This window comes from Natator depressus, chromosome 6, assembly GCF_965152275.1.
Source record: "Natator depressus isolate rNatDep1 chromosome 6, rNatDep2.hap1, whole genome shotgun sequence".
NCBI classification, from domain to species: Eukaryota; Metazoa; Chordata; order Testudines; family Cheloniidae; genus Natator; species Natator depressus.
This window is the reverse complement of record NC_134239.1, coordinates 67,547,670-67,571,299: the sequence shown is the minus strand read 5'-3', so window position 1 is coordinate 67,571,299 and position 23,630 is coordinate 67,547,670. Positions and strand designations below refer to the sequence as shown.

The 23,630-nt window shown below is 45.9% G+C and overlaps 2 protein-coding genes across 2 annotated transcripts in view; one reads left to right on the top strand and one right to left on the bottom strand.

Annotated features, from left to right (window-relative positions):
- HEATR4 (HEAT repeat containing 4) overlaps positions 1-19,082 on the top strand; it is a 49,423-nt gene extending 30,341 nt beyond the window's left edge. The window contains exons 13-17 of the mRNA XM_074955610.1: positions 1,904-2,093; positions 3,766-3,844; positions 7,269-7,440; positions 10,271-10,329; positions 17,552-19,082. Of these exons, the coding sequence (XP_074811711.1) occupies positions 1,904-2,093; positions 3,766-3,844; positions 7,269-7,440; positions 10,271-10,329; positions 17,552-17,653 (602 nt within the window). The 3' untranslated portion in view covers positions 17,654-19,082. The remainder of the gene's footprint in view (positions 1-1,903; positions 2,094-3,765; positions 3,845-7,268; positions 7,441-10,270; positions 10,330-17,551) is intronic.
- On the bottom strand, positions 10,387-12,660 carry RIOX1 (ribosomal oxygenase 1). The gene has a single exon (XM_074955611.1). The coding sequence runs from the start codon at positions 12,154-12,156 to the stop codon at positions 10,402-10,404; it is 1,755 nt and encodes a 584-aa protein (XP_074811712.1). The 5' UTR covers positions 12,157-12,660; the 3' UTR covers positions 10,387-10,401.
- Positions 19,083-23,630: the final 4,548 nt, after the last annotated feature.

Sequence of the window (23,630 nt, the reverse complement as noted above, 5' to 3'; positions counted from 1 at the left end):
TAAGTCTTGCAACCCTACAGCAAGTACTATCTCCATATTGTAGATGGGGAAACAGACAAAGAGAGCTTATGTGGCTTCCCTTTGTTCCAGACACCTCCCAGAAAATGGTGATGTGTGATTATTCCTCCATTTCTAGAATGCTCACCTGTCGGGTTCCTCAGAGTTCTATTCCCCACTCCTCTCTTTTTTCATCATTACATGAAGCCAAGAGGGGAAGCATGAGGATCTATGTCTCAGGTCTCAAATGCCAACAATACACAGAAAGAACCATGCTCTACATCTTCACCTGGATGCAAATAACACCAACTATCCCAGTGCCTGGCTAAAAGGCAGCTGGCTGAAGCTGAACCCAGGCACGACGGAGGTGATATTGCATGGAAGAAGGAAACATTTTGAAGAGTTAGTATCCCATCCCCCTCTATTGAGGCTGTCTGCCACTAGATTGTCAAATCAGTTTGCAGCCTCGGGCTCCTTATTGATACCAGAGGCTCAAAGAGCTACAGCTGCAAAAAATGCCTTCTTCCACCTCAGGCTAGTTAGAAGATTGCACTCAATCCTTTGGCCATGATGATACATACATTTGTGTGATGTAGAGTGCAAGTTGGATTTACTGCAGGTCACTACAGTTAGATACAAGATGAGCCCACAAACCTTTAAAAAAAACAACAACACTTCAGTTAATCTTCACTGCTGCAGATTATCTAACTCCAGCCATCAAAAGCATATCACCCTGGGGCAATGGCAGCTGCCAGGGAGAGGGAGCCAGAAGAGCAGCAGCAGCAGACCCTGCAGGCAAACTCCTCCTATTTTCACACTGAAGCAGGGTCCCTTCCTTATGTGGCCCCCCCTAGATCCATAGAGTTGTGAGGGAACAAAAATGTACAATCCTTCAAACCAGAGAGGACAATTCCAGGATAACTTTGGGTTTTTCCATGGGCTGGTGGTGATTTGGGGTGCATACATCTGTCTGTCCTAAGTAGTGATCCCCCATTACCGTAGTGTCTGAGTGCCTCACAATATTGAATGTATTTATCCTCACAACACAGACACAGAGAGGCTAAGTATCTTGCTCAAAGTTAGACACAAAGTCTGTGGCAGAGCAAGCAATTGAACCCAGATCTCCTGAATCCCAGGCTAGTGCCCTAACCACTGGAAAATCCTTCCTCTCTGGGGAATACATAACACAGCTATGATGTTATGGTTGCACTAGATGCAATTTTTAGACATGGAGGATGCTGAGCCTTTTGACCACTATACTCAATGTCAAAATGGTGTATTTTACATATCCCCGAACACCTCATTTTTCTGTATCTCGGCAGCCTATTATTTACATATTGTATTGCTGTCTTAGAACTTCCTTCTCATAGGCAGCCACTCAATTTAAAATTAGAAAGCAATACATTTAGAACAAATGTTTTTAAATGTTACTTTCAGCACCCTAGATTCTTAAAGATTTTGATACCATAGAATGTGAACACATCAAACTGTGACTGGATTTCTAAAAAGAATGGGATAACATTATGATGGTGATATTTGTAGGTGGGTGTAAGGCTAAAATAGGTGTAATCAAATTTCATGCTTCAGGATATAAGCTGGTTGCTACAGAGGTAAGCAAAGAATCCCCACCTGTTCCCCTTTCCCAAGCAACACTGCACAATTGACAAATCACATTGGGGTTTTTTTTGTTTTTGTTTTTTAACGTTTGTCTGTAGCATGATCTATTAGCTACTTGTTGGAGGTTTCTTCTGCCCTGTTTGACAAATGCTCTGTTCCTAAGATTCCACAAGCAGGAAGCCATGAGCAATCCCAATAAATAGAGAGAAGCACATCCGTTAACACAACCAAACCCTGGCATGAAAAAATTCAAACAAAGAAAAGCGCTTGATTTCCCCTTTTATGGCAGCACTGGGCCAAATAGGACATGTGACCCCCCAGCTGAAACATCATCTTCTTTGGGCTGTTCATCATGAGGAGGAACCTGGAGTACGAAGAGAGGCCTGTCGTAGCATCGTCACCCTCAAGCTGCAGGATGAAAGTGTTCGGGCCATCTTATTGGAGAGGTTGATTCTGGAGCCAAATGAGATGGTCAGAGAGTAAGTAGCTAGGCTCCAAAAGGAAAACATGCTCAGGGCAAAATAAAGCCCCTCTCTCATTATGGTTTTGTCAGTGGATACTCCCCAGGGCTCTAAGCATAGAATATCAGGGTTGGAAGGGACCTCAGGAGGTCATCTAGTCCAAACCCCTGCTCAAAGCAGGACCAATCCCCAATTTTTGCCCCAGTTCCCTAAATGGCCCCCTCAAGGATTGAGCTCACAACCCTGGGTTTAGCAGGCCAATGCTCAAACCACTGAGCTATCCCTCCCCCCAAGCATATGCAGTGTGCTCTCCTTCCTTCTGAGGGATGCTGCTTTCTTTCCTAATAAACCCTGCATGCTCACAACATAGCAGGGATGGTGCAACATATAATTTCCTCCCAAGATGCTCCTTTAGTCAATTGCTAAGGGGTTTCTAAAGACTAATTTAGTGACCCCCACATTAACCCTTCTCTTACTGTCTCTAAAACCTACCTTTCAAAGCAGCTGACATTTGCCAGCTGGGGTTGGGGGAAGATTGAAGGAGGCACAAGTGTTCTGTCACACCACTATTCCAACTCCCCGTACCCACTTCATGAAGCTCTTAGACTCAATATCTGCCAAGACTTCTGGAGATAGTTCCATGGGTACCATAATTAAATCCCTCCTCTCACTCAGCTTGTCCAGCCCATTCCACACTTGATGTTGGATGTCTTACTAAAGTAGGGAGGATTGGGCAGACTTTTCTATTTGAACATAACTTCTCAAGGGAGACAGACTATCAATACCCCAATTCCATGATTCTTGAACTGTGGTCCATGGAGCACTTGCTAGTGGTTTGGGGAGAGTTGGCAAGTCATATGGTGTCAGCTATTGTCTTTGTCCAACATTAAATGAAGCAAAAAAGATTTTCCCAATATTGATTTTTTTTTTCATATAAATGATTGTCACAGTAGTCACTGGTATGTTCTGAGGGCCCAAACAGGAAGGTAAGTATAGGAAAATCTCTCTATTAAGTTGTGCTGACAAAAGATGCTATCAGATCATTAAAGACCACGGTCCTATTCTGTTTTCATTGATGCCAGTTTTACATTAGTGTGACTCTGTTGGCTTCAATAGTTACACCATAGCTATACCTATGTAACTGAGATCAGGGCCACAAGTGGTCAAGATCATCAGTTTTACTTCTCATCTGAAAGTGTGCCCCAGCATCATGTCCCCTAACATGCTACGGCTTTGCTTCAGTACCAATGCAAAGAGAGGGGGGATCCTTAAATATGTTTGTTAAATCACATTTTTAAATATATATGTATTGAGTTACTAACACTGCTTCTAGCAGCACTTAACAAATCATTAACGCTGGTTATCTTACCTCCTTGCTCCCCTCACTCATCTACTACCTCTATGCAATTCTGTACTCGCTCCCCCGCCAATCCTCTGAAGCCCGGACCAACTGGTGGGCCATCCCATGCCAATGTGGGAGCACTATCCCTTCCTTCATCAGGTCACAGTGATAGCTGCTGCTTGTACCACTTCACATGTATATGTGAGGCAAATGAGAGAAGGCAGCATGGATTGGAAGACTTGGCTGGTTCCCAGGTAGCATGTTAACTTCATTGCTTTTTGTGGCTCTTGCTTTTTCTTCAAGCTTCTGCTGTGCATAAGTAACAAGTCTTTTATCACTTCTGTTTAGGGAAATGAATAAAGCTGTGAAAGTTCTCAATTTTCAACATACAGAGGAACAGGAAATGATTCAGAAGATCAAGAATGAGGTGAAGAGACATTGAGAGCCCAGCTCATAGAGGAAATGTGGTCAGGGCTTTTGGCTGGAAGATAGGGGAATACAACTTCATATTTAGAGATGGTTAGAAGGCAACTGATCTCTCTCCCCCACACACAGAGCTAATAAATTTGAGGGGAAGGAGGTGTCACCATCTCAGCTAGAGGATGGATGTTCCATGGGGTGGCCAACCTGTGGCTCCGGAGCCACATGTGGCTCTTCAGAAGTTAATATGCGGCTCCTTGTATAGGCACCGACTCTGGGGCTAGAGCTACAGGTGCCAACTTTCCAGTTTGCCAGGGGGTACTCACTGCTCAACCCCTGGCTCTGCCACAGGCCCTGCCCCCACTCCACCCCTTCCTGCCCCCTCCCCTGAGTCTGCAGTGCCCTCGCTTCTTCCGCCCCCCCCCCCCGAGCCTCCTGCATGCCACGAGACAGCTGATTGGGAGGTGCGGGGAGGGAGAGGCGCCGATCAATGGTGCTGCCAGTGGGTGGGAGGCACTGGGAGCGGGTTGGGGGAGCGGTTAGGGGGCTGCTGACATATTACTGTGGCTCTTTGGCAATGTACATTGGTGAATTCTGGCTCCTTCTCAGGCTCAGGTTGGCCACTCCTGCATTAGAGCTTGGTCAAGAGATAGTAAATGACATCACTTAGGTGGGGGAATAAGATCTAACGTGGATAAAGTGTCACTGTGACATAATGCCCCAGCATGTGCAGCTCAAGACTGCATTGGCCTTTTTTTATCATCATATCACACTGCAGCCTTGGATTAATTTACTGACCGCTTCTCAGAATTGGAATATTAAGTATTGCTTCAGGGAGAAGTCAGCACAGAGAAGAATTTCAAGTCTCTGTCCCAGGTGCATGTGATCACTCATACTACGTGCACTATACAGCATTCTGTCTAACGTTAGGCACAACCACATTCAGAAAGAACTGAATATAAAATATTTCTCATTTTCCTCCTTAAAAATGGGGATTCTTTTTAAATTGTCAAATAATGCTTTCTCCTAGTTATATGTAGTCCAGCATATATTCAGGGCCCTGTGTAATATGTGGCTGTACTTCATCATTCCGTCTTTTCCCCCTGGGGCATAGCCACAGGTGGGGTAGGTGAGCCACGGCCCACCCACTCAATATCCAGGCCCACCCAAATCTGAGTAGGGGTATAGTGCTGCCACAGCGGTCCAGAGAGTCACTGGGACACCTGAAATCCAGGACAGAACTATGCACCTGCCCTTCAGAAATCTACGCTTCAGCAGCTCTGCCTTGCCATTTTCTGAGCCGCCCCATGCGCGTGCCCAGCTCAGCAGGTGAAGCCCTGTGTCTGGGGGCACCAGGGCTAGGAAGAGGGGGTGGTGCCAGGGGAGAAGTTGAGCTAGCACAGTGTGTCATTGCCTGTGCACCCGAAGGTTGGGGCCCACCCAGATTTCCACTCCTAGCTGCACCACTGCTGTGTTCTGCAGATGTGTTCTAAAATCTGAACTTGCAATGAAAACCTTTCAAACATCTACTGAATGTACCCAATGCAGTGTTGTCTTCCTGGGTCTGTAGTCATCCTGTACAAATAGCTCTAAGAAAAGTCTGAGCTGCCCCATTCATCTCATTAGGGTATTGACTCTGAAACCTCAAGCTGACCATTTAAATGACCATTTTTTTGGCTGTTTCACTGCTGATCGGTTTGGGCCAGATTGTGATAAATTTACCCATGCTGAACAGTACCTTGCACTTACAGCATAAGTAGGTCTATAGAAGTCAACAAGACTAAGTGGGGAGTAATGCCCAGATCCATGAAGGGACTTGGCACCTAAACCCCAGATTTAGGCACCTAAGTCTCAGTTTTTGGTGCCACCGTGATCCACCAGACCCCTGCTCAGCCGCTGCCTAACCCTGTATGCATCTAAACTCATTGTAAAAGTTCCCCAGCTGTTTTTGGGCGTTCACACTGCTACCTCACTAGGCATCCTATCTCCTAGCTAACCAGATAGGCAGAGGAATGCGTATCTCCCCTGTGGGCTTTGATCCTGTAGGCAGCAATGGTGGTGTCCATCTTATAACTTTCAGCCCAGTAGTAGTTAGAGCACTCCCCGGGGATGTAGGAAACCCAGGTTCATTTCCCACCTCCGCCAGAGGAGAGAGGATTTGAACAGGAGTCTGCCACATCTTTCAGGAGGGTGCGCTAGCCACTGAGATATTCTGTTACAGGGCTTCCCTCATTGTGTAAATCATTATAGAGTCATAGGAGTAGGGGAACTAGATTCTGAGTCTCCCAGGCGGCTGCCTTGACCACCAGGCTAGAGTCATATTCTCTCTCCCTCTCACTAAGGTTATGTCTACACTGCAGACTTTACTGTGGCACAGCTGTATCACTGCAGCTGTGCTACTCTAAAGTCTCCTGTGTAGCCATTCGATGCCAGCGGGAGAGAGCTCTCGCGCCTGCATAATTAAACCACCCCAATGAGTGGCAGTAGCAATGTCAGCAGGAGAGTGTCTCCCGCCGACAGAGCGCTGTCCACACCGGCGCTTTTATCGTGAAACTTTTGTCGGTCAGGGGTGTGTGTTTTTTCACACTCCGACCAACAAAAGTTTTACTAACAAAAGTGCCAGTGTAGAGATAGCCTTAGTGTATCACAGTCTAGCAGGATGTTATTGCAGAAGTGCCAGTGTGCTTATTCCATAATCTCCAAAGTGTCAAAACCCCCAGTTGTCCCCTACACAGCTCCCCCTAACAACTTCTACAAAGCAGCTGTGCTTTGGCAATACAAACACTTTTTGCATATTGAAAAATTAAGGACCAAGCAAAAAACTGGAATTAATATCTAAACAATAGAAGGATGACAGCAATGTGTTTTCATTTATTTTCATGTTATGTTTTGAATGGACATTCTTGTTAATTTAATCTGGAGCTGCTCCAGAAATTCCAGTCTGCGGCCCAGTATGCCAAAACTTGTATCTAGTTTCCTGTGCAATATATGGAGCCTTACATAATTAGCTTTTCCATCCAAACGAGCAAAAAACCTATCATTCGTGGATTTTCCTTGTAGGGTGTGGCAACTATAGCAGCCCTCTGTCCCATATTTAATACACTTTTATTTTTCTGATTGAGCAACTGAGTTTCTTATGGGCAAGAAAATGTGGCGCTCACACTTTCACAAAAGATACTCAGAACTATCCACTATGCTTACTCACAAGTTGCTGGCTCCAGGACTTAATGAAAATAACCTTGCAAGATTTAACAGTCCAGCCAAAAAATATGCTTGTTCACCCCTTTACTATGATTAATAATGGAAAAAACTAATTGCTATTTGCCTGCCCCCCCAAAATTGCTCCTGCCACTCAAGTCGAATTTTGCAATTAAGAATTTGAAGACTTATCATCAGACTAACTGGTCTCCTGTTCCACATTTTTTATCCAGATTTCCAGGCTAAGCCAAAAGGACTTGGTGACCCGGAAACTGCTGAAACTCGAAGAGATTATAGGTCATTTGTGGCAGGAAGCCAACCGAATCTATCATGCAAAGGAGCATAGCTCTGCCCACAAGGATATACTGCAGAACCTCATAGCTGTCCTTGGATCCACTTTCTCTGGTAATGTGTGTGTGTGTGTGCATGGATTAGAAGGGATGTGTTACATGGATCACTTCCTTTCAGAAGAGATCATACCAGTCTTTTGAGTTACTTATTCAGTGGGAGGAGGTTATATCATTCAGTAGCTCTCCCAGCAGATACTGCATATCATTTAAAGGATAGGAGAGTTGTAGATGCAAAGGATATAAAACTTGATTTCAGTCATTAAAAAATTCTCTGGGCTGCTAAGGCTACCTTGCACTGCTTGGCTTTCAAATGGCTGGAGCTAGTCAGTAGAGAATTCTCCTTGCATAGGGAAAACTCTCCATCACCTCCTAGCTACACTACACTAGCTGCTCCCCACAATCCGACCCTTGGTGTGACAGGGGATGCCCGGGCATGTTCTGGCATGGACAGGGAACGATACTCCACATTGGCACGAAGTCTGTTCTGGAGCTTGTCCCAGTGGTGCAAGTAGGAGTAGGTTGCCTGCGAGTCTAACTTCCTTGTGGCCAAGGATTAAGGATCTGCAACGGCTGTCATTCAGAAGTGTTCAGAGTTTCCATATGGAGACCTGGAGCTAGAGGCGTGGAGACCCACGGCTGTTTCCCTACCCACTGGTGCAAGAACACTGACTTCCTACTACAACTCGCTAGTGCAGTGTTGGGTAGAACACATACAGAAGCACTTCTCAGTCAGGAGAGTAGCGTGTGCTGAGTAAAAAGATTCTGGTGTGTGGAGGGGAAACTGCCAGTGTCATTAAGAAGGGAGACAAGGAGCCATCCATATAAATCTCTTCTTTATAGAAAAAAGTTGCTGATAGTGAGGCTTCTTCACTATCCGCCCGCTTTACAGAAGCTGGAACAGAACCCAGATCTGTCAAGAGTGTCCTCACTCATATCTGAGTATTGCTGAGTAAGTGGGTTTGAGGACTGGGACAAGGTTGACAGCATGGACAGGGAATGGTCAGAGGGATCAGGGCATCTGACAAGACCCAAGTGATGTCCTAGCATGAAGGAGACAAACTCAAAGTCCCACAATTTTCACAGTGCTAACAAGTCAATAAAAAGTGGGTTCCTTCCCCTATCCCAATGACCCTTTTCCCTGAAATGATCGTATTAGGCTTGCCATAGAGTGCTGAACACAAGATCAACAGAACCCAGAAACCTATCAGTCAGAGAAACCTGTCACTCCCACTTTACACAATCTTTATGTGGGGGCTAGAGGGCAAACAAAGATGAGATTTAGGTAAATGCAGGGTGTCCCTGTGCTCTGAATTACGCTGGTACAATACCAGCAGTACAGTGAGAGAAAAATTTGGCCTGGTCTTTGTCATTTCAGTACTAAAATTATCATAATCAACAGCACGTTCTAGGTGTTTACATTACATTAATGCTTATGTTAAGCTGTTTCAATTCTACCTTATGTGAAATAGATTTGACTGCATTCACATTTGCTGGATGCAAACATTGGTTAACCAATTCACCCAACAATAGGAAATTTATAAACTGTGTAGTACTTTGGGCTCCACATTTGAACTAATGGGGAGGTTTATCTGGATTCAAAATGCTTAATCATTTAAAAAAAAAAAAAAAAGAGCCACAAAATATTTCATCATCACAAAATTAATTTCTGTCATTTCCAAAACCCATCATTGTCTTAGCACCAGCAAAAAATTTGAGCTCCTTCTACTGGTGTTGCAGCAGCTACTTTATTTCCAGTACTATGCAAACATCAGTGATGATGCTACCATGTGAAAAAATTCTCCACTCTTAGCGATGGTGTGGGGAGAAGAGGAGTGTTTCTTTACTAAATAGAAAAAGGAGAGATACCAGGAACAAGGGTGTTACTTTTCAAATTTCTAAGGTTTCACAGATAACGCAGAGTAAGACTAAAATAAAAAGCTAATAGTATCTTCTTACTCTTACCGGCTAACATCTAAGGTTACAAGCTTGTGCATATTTAGTATAGTCTGCTACACACCATAGGAGAAATTCAGAGGTCCTTTGTAATGTGATGATGAATGCATAAGTCAATCAGTAGATGTAAATGAGACTAAGTCAGTGCAATTAAGGTGTAAAAATATATGTAATCCAATACCCCAACCTTCTTGCAGCGCCGAGACCTTCCCCCCCCCCCCCACTAGGCAGAAGCCAGAAGCAACACGTTGGGGGGGGGGGCGGAATGTGACCCCAGATTTTTACCAGGGTTTGCTGGCCCCACTTGGTCACATGCTGCTGCCAGACTCCCTCCCTGCATGGCAGCTGCTGGAGCTGGCAAGCGAGGATCCTAAGGAGAGGCAGGGGCAAACAGCTGGGAGCTGCAGGGAGAGCCGCAGCAAAATAGCGGCTGCCTCTCCCCATGCAGCTAAAGCAGCGGCCCCTCCCTGCAGCTCCCAGCTGTTTGTCACTGCCTCTCCATGCGGAGCTAACACCTGGGAGCTGCACAGAGGGGTGTGACTCAAGCTGTTGTGGGGAGAGAAGCACCAGTTGTCTCTAGTTGTCCCCTAGCCCCACCACCCCACTGCAGAAGCCCTGAGCTCCCCCTGACCCCAGTCTGGTAGGCGGAGAATGGGAGGGGGGGCTCCACAAGCGTTACTTTAACTGTAAGAGCTTCATGTGGCTTGCAAGCCACGGTTTGGCCACCCCTGCTATAAAGGAATCACAGGCTGCTACACCTTATTTTATCGCATAAAAGGTAAAGAACATATAAAACTAACTTACAGAGGGTATTGCAGATGCACTAATATGGCTGGGAAAACAAAGTTTAATTCTATGCTATTGTGGACAGGCTATATACCTACTTCTTGTGTACATATCCTTTAGAAAAAGTGTTTAATCTGTCTACCCAGGTCAAAGCTGTTCCACCAGGATGGATTCTCAGATCTGGACCCCTGATTCAAATTTACCAGTAAGTGTAAGGTAGCAAACAACAGAATTTTTCTAAACAATCAATATATTTATTTTGATCATAATTTAACAATTATATAGGCACCAGAGGTTTCTTGGTAATCAGCAGGCCCTTTTCAAACAAGAAGGTAGCTAAGGAGATCTTATCATCCAAGGTGTCACATGGAAGGGTCTCCACGCAGACATACGTTGGATACGAAGAAAGCAGAAATTCAATACCATCTGTAAACTCAGGATCTATCTCCAAGTACTTGGGCTCCTCCTTGTGGTACACTCTTGAGTTTTCTGTTGTGTAATACAGCAGCACACCATTTCCTTCATTACACAACCTAATGATGCCCTGACGGAGCAGCCGTACCTGAGTCCCTTTCTTTATCGGTATATCAGCATCACGAACATCTCCATCTTCCCACCTGGCTGGAACACCATGTATACTCAGTGCCCTTTCATGTTCAGTTAGCATGGGAGGGAGGCAGTCGTGAAGAAACAACTTAGCTTTCTGATCCACCGCAGCATCAATTGGTGCATAGTCCACCAGTTTCTTTATCAAATTCTGTACTCTCTCTATAAAAGCACCTCGGCGAGAATCAACCACATCTGAGTTCAGGACCCCCATATATTCTAAGTAATCTATAGGGAGCCCTTGCCTGTACTCCACATCCTCCTCTATGGCCATCTGCAAGGCCGCTGGGAGGAGTTTCTCCAGCAGATCTCCCCAGGAGTTCCTCTGGTATGAAGAAACAGTTATGTGGAGTGAGTGTGCATCAGGAAGACAGTCCCCCTGATGGATAAATCCACGGGGGAAATAAAGCAGGTCCCCAGCTTCGAGTATTGTCTCCAGAATGGGCTCTCCAATCACCTCCTGAGCAAAGTTACAGCTCGAGAACTGGGGCAACACCTCTGTATCATTCCTAGGACCATAAACCCGCCAATGCTTCTTCCCTTCAAGCTGGATCACAAAAGCTTCAATGTCATCGTAGTGTGGAGCAAAGCCCTGTGTGCCCGCAGGTGTCAGATATGTGTTTGCTCCAGCCATGCTCCCAAATTGCTCCTGAAGGATGGAGAGGAAGTGCCAAACTGTGGTGGAGAAGGCCTGTGGGTTCAGCATCCGCAGGGAACAGCCATTCCTGTAGAAATCCCATACGACAGCGGGCAGCGCCCTGCCAGCAGGATTGTGGGTTTCCCTTGTCCCATCCACATAGCTTGTTACATCCAAGTTGACCCCAAACTGGACATCATTGTCCCGCAGGATTGCATCGAAGGTGGCTGTGGAGAAGAGCCCCTGGTAGTATCCTGGGTTGTGTCTCTGGATCAGGAGAGGTTTCTTTTCCCAGCTCTGCTCAAAGAACTGCTGTGGGGAGATGGGCGCAATCAGCCACTCAAACAGCTTGGCTGCCCGCTGCCTGCTGTGCTGGACCAGACCCAGCTCCTGGAGAAGGCCATGCAGAGAGGGGCCAGTGATGGGCTCCTGGGGCCCCGGGCTGCTAACTCCTCTCACTGCTCCCACTGGTGCAACCCCTGCCAGCTGCGGTCTGGGGATTCCCTGCAGCCCCGAAGTTTGGCTTTGCATGGGGGCCAAGTACCCCTCTCTCTGCTTCCCCTTCCGGCTCCTTCCCAGCTTTCCTCCTGCTGCGCCCCGGCCGGGTAGGGGGGCTCCGGGCTGCTCCCCCTTCCCGGGCCCCGCTGGAGCGGGACAATCCCCAGGCACCCCCCTCTTGCTCTGCTTGGGCCGCTTCTTTATGCGCCTGCTCCGCAGGGAGACCGAGAGCCCGGGGCCCGCCGCGGAGCGATAGACCCAGAGCGCGGAGACACGTGCTGCGGCCTCCATGCTGCTGCTGCTGCTGCCGCCGCCGCCGCCGCCGCCGCCTCTCCCGTCGCCCTGCGCGCGCTCGTGCCAGAAACGTCACCGCCCCCGCTCCAGCCCCGCCCCCGGGGCGCCGATTGCCGAGTCCCCCGGCGAGAAGCGGAATCCCGGGGTTTGTTGAAACGCGGCTTCAAATGCCGCAGCGTCGCGGGTTCGGGGGCTTGTTTTTCCAGCTCCGCTGTATGTGGGGCTTTGCCGCTTGGCCCGGCTGGGGGTGAGGCGGGGCGTCCCCTGGAAGTTTTGCTTATTATGCACCATGCAGATTCCGGGGCGGCCGAGGAGACGGGGTGTGTTACTCGGGTGAAGTGAGCTGCAGCTCGCGGAAGCTTATGCTCAAATAAATTGGTTAGTCTCTAAGGTGCCACAAGTCCTCCTGTTCTTTTTGCGGATACAGAACAACATGGGTGCGCCTCTGAAACCTGCCAGCTTCGTCAGGGATCGCCCCTGGCCGGCCGGGGACGTCACTGCTGCACCCTGGAAGCTGAGTAGCACATCCGGCCTCCTCAGCCGCCCCGGAACCTGCATGGCGCACATGAAAAGCTCAGCCGTCTCCGGGTGTGTTTGTGTGGCTCTGAAATCTGAACTTCAAGCAGCCACACAAAACAGCTGGTGTGGCTGGCCTTGGTCAGCCTGTGACCGTAGGCACTGAGGGGTGCAGTCCCAGCCCAGGTAAGGGAGGGGGAGGTGGTGAAACCTGGCTGGCCCCCAAGAGTGTGTTGCTGCAGCAGGGAAATAGTGTGCAGAACTAGTAGGCCAACATTATTTTGTGAAATTTTTCAATATAATTGTCATTTTTGCACACCATTACTTGTGAATTGTGAACACTTTGTGAATCCTATTGTAATTCCAGCCTGGAATATTATGTCTTTATGCAGAGGCATGGAGTTTAAGGCCAGAAGGGACTAGTTCATCTAGTCTCACCTGTATATCACAGGCCAGGCACCAAGCCAATAACCAGAAACAGACCAAAGTAGTAAAGTCCTCAGGAAATGAAACTATTGTCTGCCACAGGCAAATAACAGGAGGGACCAAGGTGCATCAATGCCTGAGGCCCTTGCAATGGCAGGGAATTAATACATGAGATAATCTTACCAAGTGACCTGTGCCCAGTGCTGCAGAGGAAAGTGATTAGTTGAAAATGATCAGCCTGTGAGGCATGATTAATCCCACGTACACTCATGGGCAGGGACAATAATTCAGAAATGCTGTGGGTTTAGAGTCTTTCCATGAATTTTACTGCTTTCCCTAAAATCTAAATTTTCACTGAAGAAAATTAAATTTCTAGTTATACTAACTGTGAAGAAAACTTGCAGCCTTTAACTTGAGGCGCTATTCTTCTATGATTAGAGGAAACAAACCAAAACAATATCACTAAGGGCCAAAGCTTTTCCTGTGCAGAACTAATTTAAACAGGGGTTCTACACATAGGCTAAGGGAACAGAATCCTTCCCCTGGGCTGCTGAAGATGAGCAGAACCAATCCATGGCTACTGCAACTGCTACATATGGGACTAGAAGAGACCAGTAAATTTGCGTAGTCATGTATCCATTGGTTGTGCCTCCCTGTCCTGTACCCAAGAAACCTTCCACACTACCACAGAAGGCATTCCCACAAAGCCTGGATATACTGCTGAGCGAGGAATGGAAACAATACCGTGTGACTTAGGAGATCAATAATGTAGTGTGAATTAGTGAATACCTATAGTGACTAGTTCATGAATAAACCATAGACTAAAATTTGTTAGAACCAAATAATCATCAAACAATTGCAGTTAGTGAACAAATTTATAAAATGCATGCCTTGTTCTAGGATAATTTGGAAAAAAGAAAATAAAGCAGGGGGGGGGATATACTGAATCAGTTCTTTTCAACTAATAATTCAACCAGTTCTAGTTGTAAATCTGTATTGTTTATTTACAGTGGTATCTAAAGCAGGGGCGGGCAAACTTTTTGGCCTGAGGGCCACATCAGGTTTCTGAAATTGTATGGAGGGCCAGTTAGGGGAGGCTGTGCCTCCCCAAACAGCCAGGCGTGGCCCGGCCCCTGTCCCCATCCGACCTCCTCTGCTTCTCGCTCCCTGACGGCCTCCCCCGAGACTCCTGCCCCATCCAACTCCTCCCCCAGTCCCCTGATGGCCCCCCCAGGACCCCTGCCCCTTCCACCCCTCTGTCCCCTGACTGCCCCTGGACTCCCCGCCACCCCATCCAACCCCTCTTTTCATTCCTGACTGCCCCCCCAGGACCCTTGCCCCATCCAACTACCCCTTCTCCCTGACCGCCCCTGGAACTCCTGCCCCTGAGTGCCCCCCGCTGCCCCATCCAACCTCCCTTTCCTTCCTGACTGCCTCTCCCGGAACCCCTGCCCTCATTCAACCCCCCTGTTCCCCGCCGTCTGACCGCCCCGATCCCTATCCACACCCCCACCCCCTGACCACCACCTTGAACTCCCCTGCTCTCTATCCAACCCCCCCCCACTCCCTGCCCCCTTACCGCGCTGCCGGAGCACTGGTGGCTGGCAGCGCTACAGCCGCACCTCCCAAAGCACCAGGACAGGCTGCCGTGCTGCCCGGCTGGAGCCAGCCACACCACCTGTGCAGCACTGAGCACCGGGTCAGGCCATGGCTCTGCAGCTGCGCTGCCCAGCAAGAGCTCGCAGCCCTGCTGCCCAGAGCATTGCGCTGGCAGCACAGTGAGCTGAGGCTGCGGGGGAGGGAGAACAGCAGGGGAGGGGCCGGGGGTTAGCCTCCCAGGCCAGGAGCTCAGGGGCTGGGCAGGAGGGTCCCGCAGGCCATAGTTTGCCCACCTTTGATCTAAAGACTGTAATTGGCTGTGAAGTATATTGTGATATGTTTGTATGAAAGACACTAAACAATAAATCAGATCATGTTATTGTCATGAATGGAGGTAGGAATATCCAGGGCCGTCCCTAGCTATTCTGGGGCCCTACGCAGCTTCCCTGCGGAAGTGGGGGGACTCAGGCCTCCGCGGGGGAGGCAGGGCTGGCTTGGGGGACAGGGGAACGACCCCTCAGCACTCACCAGCGACGTGGCTGGGGCTGGGCTGCTGCACTTCCTGCCGTCGGTGAGTGCAGGCCCAGCCCTGCTGCAGTCCTCAGGGGAGTGGGGGTGGAACAGGGGCAGGAAGAGGCGGAGAAGGGGTGGGGGATTTGGGGACAGGGTGGAGTGGGGGCAGGGCTGGGGCGGAGCAGGGGCAGGAAAAGGCCAGGCTGGAGCGGAGGCCATTGGGAAGAGGCGGAGCAGGGGCTGGAGGAGCATGCAGCCATGCAGGGCATCAGGAAATTTGGGGCACCAAATTTCCTGGTGCCCTACACAGCTACGTACTTTGCGTATGGGTAAGGACGGCCCTGGGAATATCTAACAGGTAGGGTAGGGGAGTGGGAGTCAGAACTTCTGAGTTCTATTTAAAGTTCTGCTATTGACTGGGTCAAATCCTACTTGCCTTACTCACACGAGAAAACCCACCAAGTTCAGTTCGATCTCTCATGTGAATTAGTGGGACCAATACTGGAATACTGTGTCCAATTCTGGAATGCTGTGTCAAAAAGTATGTTAAAAAGATTGGAAGCATTCAACAAAGAGCTACGAGAATGACTGGAAGTCTGGAAAACATGCCATATAATGGGAGGCTTAAGAAGCTTATTCTACTTAGTTTATCCAGGAGAAGGTTAAGAGGAGACTTGATCACAGCCTAAAAGTACTCCCTGGAAAAGAGATTTAATCTAGCAGAAAAAGGTGTAATGAGATCAAATGGTTGGAAGCTGAAGCTAGACAAATTCAGAGTAGAAATAAGGCATAAATTTTGAAAAGTGAGGGCAACTAACCATGGCAGCAACTTATCTAAAGGCATGGTGGATTCTTGAAGTGTCTAAATCAAGATTGGATGTTTTTTCTAAAATATATGGTATAGCTGATAAAGAAGATACGAGCTCCCAAACTGCTCCTGTAGGAATCACTTGGTGCAATTCTATGGCTGGTGCAATGCAGGAGGTGAGACTAGATGATCATAATGATACCTTCTGACCTTAAAATCTAATGTATGGAAAGTGTTTTGAGATTCTCGGATAAAAAGTGCTGCAGAAGGGCAAAGTATTATTATTTGTATTATTATATTGTTATTACTTTCCAGTAAAAAGAGCAACTCAAATTATATCAACTCAGACTTTAATTCATACCAAATATTGTTGGATCATATTAAAGAAGTTCTGTATTAAAATCACAAATGAGTTTGATTCCCCATAGTTTAAATTCCAGGGTATTACTAATTAAGAGGTCTCTTGGTTTTTGGTACTGTTTCTCTCCCTCTATGTGTGAAACTTGCAAGCTGCTAATTGTGTTAGTACATCCTAAGACAGAGTCTGTTCTCAAAGCAATTCACAGAGAGAGAGACTCAAAGCAATACTCTAACAACAGAAACAGCACCCAGAGACTCCCCACCCTTTTGTTGTATTAACAATTGTGATTAAAATAGAGATAGAGGATGAATGTGGATGGATGCTTGGTGTGGATAATAACTGAATGATCAGGGAGGTGCCAGCCTAAGAATCCAGTGTCCATCGGCTGAAGAAGGCGTCAAGTGGAAATAACCAGAGGACCCCCGGAGGGCAGACTGGAATCCACCCAACAGCCTCAAGAATGGGAGAACCAAAGAACAAGATAACATCTAGCAGCAGGGAGCCATCAGGAATGTGCCATCTGCTGATTGATTCAGCAACAGCATGATGAAGCAATTCCCACAGACTGGCCTAGGAAGAAATTCCTATAAAAAGAGACTCTAAAAAGTGAGAACTTTGGGGTCTGATTCTGCAAAACAACTTCCAGGAGCATCAGATGAGCATCTGACAAGGCCCTGCTCCCTCCTCATGTCCAGGCCACCTGGCCAGTGGCTTGGCATGAGCAACTCTAAGGCTGGTAACTATGATAACAACCTTGCAGAACCTGTGTGTGTGTGTGTGTGTGTATGAATATGTGAATAAATATGAGATTGAATGGAATGTTATAGCTATAACTAACTCCTTACTATGATAACAACCTTGCAGAACCTGTGTGTGTGTGTGTGTGTATGAATGAATGTGTGAATAAAGATGAGATTGAATGGAATGTTACAGCTGTAACTAACTGCTTACTATGATTCTTTCTGTATTCACAATAAATGTGGTATTTTGCCTTTTTCCCTTTAATAAGATCCTGCTGGTTTTTAATTTATTGGTATAACAATATGTATCTGGGCATTTGATCTAAAATACTTATGCAGTGATAGTGTAAAGAAGCAGCCACTCAGTCCCTTATCCAAGGTTTCATCTTTGCCTTAAATTCAAATTTTACTTCAATTATTTTATTTCAGTCATTTGTGAAAATCTCTTCAAGGCCCTGGACACGAGAAGCCATCTTATCAACACTGGGATCTCACCACAGTGATGTGTCATCATATATGAACAAACTGTGAAATCCTATGGAAAGGGGGCAGTCATCAGGATCACTTTGCAAGGAGAAGAATCCATCCAACCTGTTTGGCCCGTGACAAGAGACCAGATTGTTACTTAGCTTAACCTCACATATGCCTTGGGGGGAAGAAGATACAGGAATTCTGACATCCTGTTAGACTTTGGGAGCTGTGTATGACCTTTGGCTGGAAGCATGAAATCTGTCTCAGTAACAGGAATTTTTTTTCTATGATTAGTTTATCTGTAAAGTAACCCTGCTCTGCAGTTGAAGTATATACACACTTTCTTTTACTACTGCTATCAGTGCCTATCTCATTGGAGATGGTACACAATGGGATATTTCATATTGGACCAACAAATGATTTTTACATATATATAAGACACAAACTTTGGAGCTAAAAAGATTTGCTCAAACCTTTTTCATCTGAAAATATGGTGGTCCAGTGTAAAGGAATTATTACCTACCAAGTACCCTTCTTGAGAATGAAAAGGGCTACGTTTCTGCATATCTCCTAATTAAAATGGATAGGTGGAATTAGGCTCAGCAGGAAAATATTAAAAGCACATCATCAGCCTAATATAACACCAGACACAAGATTTCCAGGAATACTAACATCTTGGCATGTAGCTGGAATGACTGCATTTCTACTTATGGGTCCCTTTAATCAATTGGGCGTCACACAGAGATTCTAATTGTTATGCTTATAGTGCCTTGTATGGTTTCATGTCTGATCTTGGGTAATGTCTTATCATAACCTCCACCAATAATGTAAAACAGAGGAAAGTATTTAAGAGACAGAGGCTAAGGCAGATGAGTCATAAACTTGACTCAATCTCAGGTATTTAGGGAGTATATATTCACTGGCTGGGAACCACCTTCCTATTAATGTGCTACAAAGAGCTCTACAAAAGGTTTGTCAAAGTATCATCAGGTGTTATTTTGGGCTGTGCTGAGTTATTTTGTATCCAAACAGAGCCCGATGTGGGCAGACTTACATTACAAGGTTATATTACACTAGGAATGGAATTTCAGTTGGGTAGGATCCAAGTTCCAGTATATTTCTATTCAGACCCAAACTTCTACTTATAATGGAGATGGGAGACACCAGGTGACAAGCTATATCTTCTTAAGGAATTCCAAGAGCCAAAAACTGTGGACTTGCATAGCATTTTATGCCAAATGTACTAAAGTACCCCCATCCCCACTCATCCTTGTCTGTTCTCTCCAAGGACTTCAGGTCTCCCAGAATGATGATATAAATGACTGTAAACTTACACAAGTTTAGGGAATACTGCCTGTTCTGAAATGTCAATTACACAAGGTTAATTCTATGCTAAGGGAACTTTACTCTCTTATCCTCCAATTCAATTGTTATTTCAGCCATCAAGACTCACTGCAGATGGAAAAGGCTAACAAGTTTAATAAATTTCAGTGTTACTATGACAGGTTTCAGAGTGTTACTATGCTGAATCATTAAAGCCCTTCTGGTCAATAACAAATTTCAATATTAGAATATCCCTCTGGCATATTTTTATTACGAGAACAGTTTCTTGAGGAGCTCAGTGAGGCAGAGGACAAGTGCACTAGGTTGGTATTTTTGAAGAGCTCAGTGCAATTTTGGAGCTAAATACAATTAGCAGGCCTGATATAGGCTCCATTGTTCCACACCACAGAAGCCCTACTCAATTTGGCATGCTGAAACATTCTGTGGCAGAGAGATTCATAACTCCAATAGCACGAGGTCACTATAATTCAGGATTTAGGCAATTTAGTAGATCATTGGTGGGGGAAACTTGCTCAGGGAAACTTCCTACACTATAGCTGACTTAAAAGAATTTTATTAGCCTCTTGCAGTCGTGAATACCAAAGTCACTCACATACACAATAAACAGCTAAAGTTCATAAAAGTATACAGGACTCTTGTGTAGGATACTTATCAGGGGAGATAGGCCCAAGATAAAAAATTCAGGGGTGAAATCCTGGCCCCACTGGAGTCAGTGGGAGTTTTGCCATTGACTTCAGTGGGGCCAAGATTGCACCCCAGGTCTGTATCCAGAACCACACTTCCCCAAATTTCAGGGATGTTCAGAGCAGGAATAATGATTTAGTCCAATACAGAGATAAGATCTAGCTGCAAAATTTAAATCCAGATCTGGATCCAAAGTTCTTCATAATTCAGGGTTGTTAGGACTGAATCAAAACCCTAGATCCAATCTCTAATCAGAACAGATTACAATATGTTGTACTAGCAATATACATATAAAAATCAAATTGTGCTTTATTTTGGTGTGTAAAGTCAAATGATGGGAAGTTTCAGCTTAAATTCATCTCATGATGACATTTCTGTCACTGTATGATGAAGCCAGTTAGTATCCACAAGGAGCTTCTGTCACAGTGAACAGTAAAGGCATAATTTCTGATACATATTTGTTGTTTGAAAAACAAATGTCAGCCAACAAATTTATGTGAGGCGTGATTGTAGGATAGCATTGTGAATGCCATGGTCACTTATCATGGCTAGTCCCAAACCATGCTACTTCAGCTGTGATATTTCTGACTTCCCAGTCCCACCAGTTCAAGAAACTGCCCTTGTTTATCATTTAAGCAGGCACCGGTGATTTCAGATGTGCCCCAGAAGGCCTTGTGCTGGCTGCTACTGTGACCAGCCCAAAGCAATCTGGAGTGTATTTGAGAATTCTTAAGACACCTGCTGCAGTGAATGGAGCAAAAACAAGAATCACGTTCTAGAAATAGAAATGACAAATAAGAGACCAAATGGGTTATAAAGCTGCTTTAGAGAAGAGAGGGGGTCAGAGGTAGGCAATTGTCTTCTTTGCTTACAGCACTAGAAAAGATCTCATCTGTCTGTTCTGCCATATCTAGACACAGGTTTTGTACAAGTATAATTATTTCAGTTAGGGGTGTAATTTTTTACCAAAGTGGTTATACCAATACAACACCTAGTGTTATACTGATATAGAGGTGCCTTATACTGGTATAGCTTATTCTCCTCCCCAAACAGGAATAGTTGTACCAGTATAAAGATCCTTTATACTGACACAACTGCATCTATTCCAGGAGAGTTGTACAGTAACTTCTCGTTTAATGTTGTAGTTATGTTCCTGAAAAATGCAACTTTAAGTGAAACAACGCTAAACAAATCCAATTTTCCCATAAGATTTAATGTAAATGCGGGGGGTTAGGTTCCAAGGAAATTTTTGGGGGGCAGACAAAAGGCATTATATACTGTACAGTGGTGTACTGTACTGTGGTTGGGAAGTGTCCCTGGCTTACCCCACACAGGCACAGCCCACTGCAGGCAAGGACGCTAGGAAGCACCTTCACAGCAGCAGTGGCAGCTTACCCAGAGAAGAAAGGGCTCCGACTTTGCCGGGGGATGCTTCAGGCCCACCTCTTCCCGCTCCACTCCAGGCCCACCTCTTCCCACCCCCACTCCACCTCCTCTCTGGAGCATGCCGCATCCCCACTCCTTCCCCGCCCCCAGAAAGTTCTAAGGGCTTAGGACTTTCTGGGAGGGAGGGGGAGGAGTGGAGACGCGGCACTTCCTCGCTCCTTTCCCTGCCTCCCAGAAAGTCCTAAGCGCTGCCAAATATCTGTTTGGCGGCACGTAGGTCTTTCTGGGAGGGAGGAGGAAGGGGTGGAGACGTGGCGCTTCCGCGCTCCTCCCACTCCCTCCCAGCGCTTCGCGCTTAGGACTTTCTGGGAGGGAGCGGGAGGAGTGGAGATGCAGAAAGTCCTAGGCGCCACCAAACAGCTGTTTGGGGGGGGGGGGGAACGTTGGGAGGGAGGGGGAGGAGGCGGAGAAGAGGAACTTTTGCAGTGCTCCCTTGTAAAGTCGCTGCTCTTCCACAAAATCTTACATGCAGTGGACAGAGCAGGCAGCCAAAAAACGTTATAAGGGAGCATTGCACAACTTTAAACGAGCATGTTCCCTAATTGAGCAGCGATGTAACTTTGAAACAACATTAAGCAGGAGGACGTTAAGTGAGGAGTTACTGTACTGCTTTAACTATATTGGTATAGCTAAAGCAGTACAATTTTTATGTGTAGACAAAACCTTAGTTATTGTCTGTAAGCTTGTTAATTTTCTGGATGTTTGAGGCCTTGCCTCTAGGTGGCAGATCAAGAATAATATTTCACACACTTCTTTTGATAGTCTAGTCCCAGAATGTTTGAACACAATTCTTAGACCATTTTATATATATATTTAAACTTTCTTGGCAGGACTGATAGTTTGCCTTGAAATCTGAGTGTCATGAAGGTGAAAGCAATGTGTGTGTGTGTGTGTGTGTGTATAACATTATATGGTTTTATAGCATGGTGAATACTGAATGTAGATGACAGCTAAGTATAAATCTATAGGAGGACATTTAAAAATCTCACCACCTAGATTATTATGTGGGAATTACTGCTGGAATTAGTCTAGTGTAATTGATTCTTCTGCAGAATAAGAAGAAATCTAGAGTAACTTTCATGAGTACTTTGAAGTTACTCTGGATACCACTATAACTGAGATCAGAACCTAGCTTCTCAGCTCTAACATTAATGTACATGTCATTTTCTACCACCATAGCTCTCAACTCTTCAAGACCCAAACCGATTGACACAGGCCTTTTTAATATATGACCAAGACCCAAAATGAGGGCTATAATGAAAAATAATGGAGGTGGAAGCTTGAAATTGTTAGGGAGCTCTTGTCTTTAGTGGTGTGATGTTTTTTATGACCTGGTTTCAAGATTTTGCCTTTCTGATGTCAATAATTGACAAAAATAAAGAGGGAGTTAACTAGTTCTCTGTGGGACAGAGGAAAATGTGAACCTCAGTTGAGGCTCAGTTTTACCTACTGCATCTTCCTGATGGCTAAATGCCTTATACTTTTAATGTTGGCTATGGTGTGTAGATATAGTGGTTCAAACTCATCTGGAATGAATTTGGCCCAGTATTTTTGGAAACCTTTTCAGGCAACTGTACCAGTTCACCTAAAAAAATTCAGTTGTATCACTCAGTAGCATCCTATGCATCATTTGTGCGCACTCATATCTTCAAATGAGCTTGTGCTGCTCCAGAGCTAGTCTCACACGAGGGTTTGGAGTAACCGTGGCTTCATAATCGGTGGACAGCAGGAACACAAGGTCCATCACAGAGGCTCATCATTAAGGACCAAAGTCTGCCTGCTCCTCTGTGTCATAGAAAGCTCCAGATGCAGCGTAACCAGTGGCTATCCAGGAGGACAAAGTTTATGGAGGTCACTAAGGGATCTGCACTCAGTCTATGGTGTGGAGCTCATTTCTGTGGGGATATCCCCTTTTTCTTGTGCAGCAGGGTTTGGGTGGGAACAGGAATGAGCCAGGTAAGAATTAGGAGTGGGACTAGATAATCCACCGCTACAGAGTTTCACCAGGCAGCTGACTCTCTGCAGCTGGAGAGTGGTTACAACTAGAGTGGTTGGAACCAGACAGCCATTGAATGACTTGGTGCAGGAGAGATCATTTTGGTTTCAGGCAGGGAAAGGGAGCCTAGAGAACCAGTCACAAAAGCTGTAAACACTAATACCGGTGTAGGTATCAGTGGCTGAGAACCATAAACTCAGAGTTGGTTTTGCTGTTTTCATTCATATGCTGATATTTCAAGAAAAGTGGTTAAAGGGAAAGAATAATGTAACTTAAAGCTTTTTAAATAAATAGAGGGAAAGGAGCACAAAATTCCTGTGAATGAATAGGTAGTCCTCAGCTGCTGCTTGTACATACATTCTGGCAACAGGAGTTTCAATTAAACATTCTAATTAGAGCTTAGCACAATGTTACTCCAATTTTATGAGCATATCAGCCACATTGCCAAGAGCCACACACATTTTATTTAAGAGGACATAAAAGCATGTTGAGTAACTACTTATTAAAGAGCCACAAGTGGCTTCTGAACAGAAATAAATGACACTTCAAAGAGATTTAGGTCTTTTA

Bases quoted from the DNA above. Each gene is read 5' to 3' on its own strand.
- RIOX1 (XM_074955611.1), bottom strand. From the start codon at position 12,156: ATGGAGGCCGCAGCACGTGTCTCCGCGCTCTGGGTCTATCGCTCCGCG.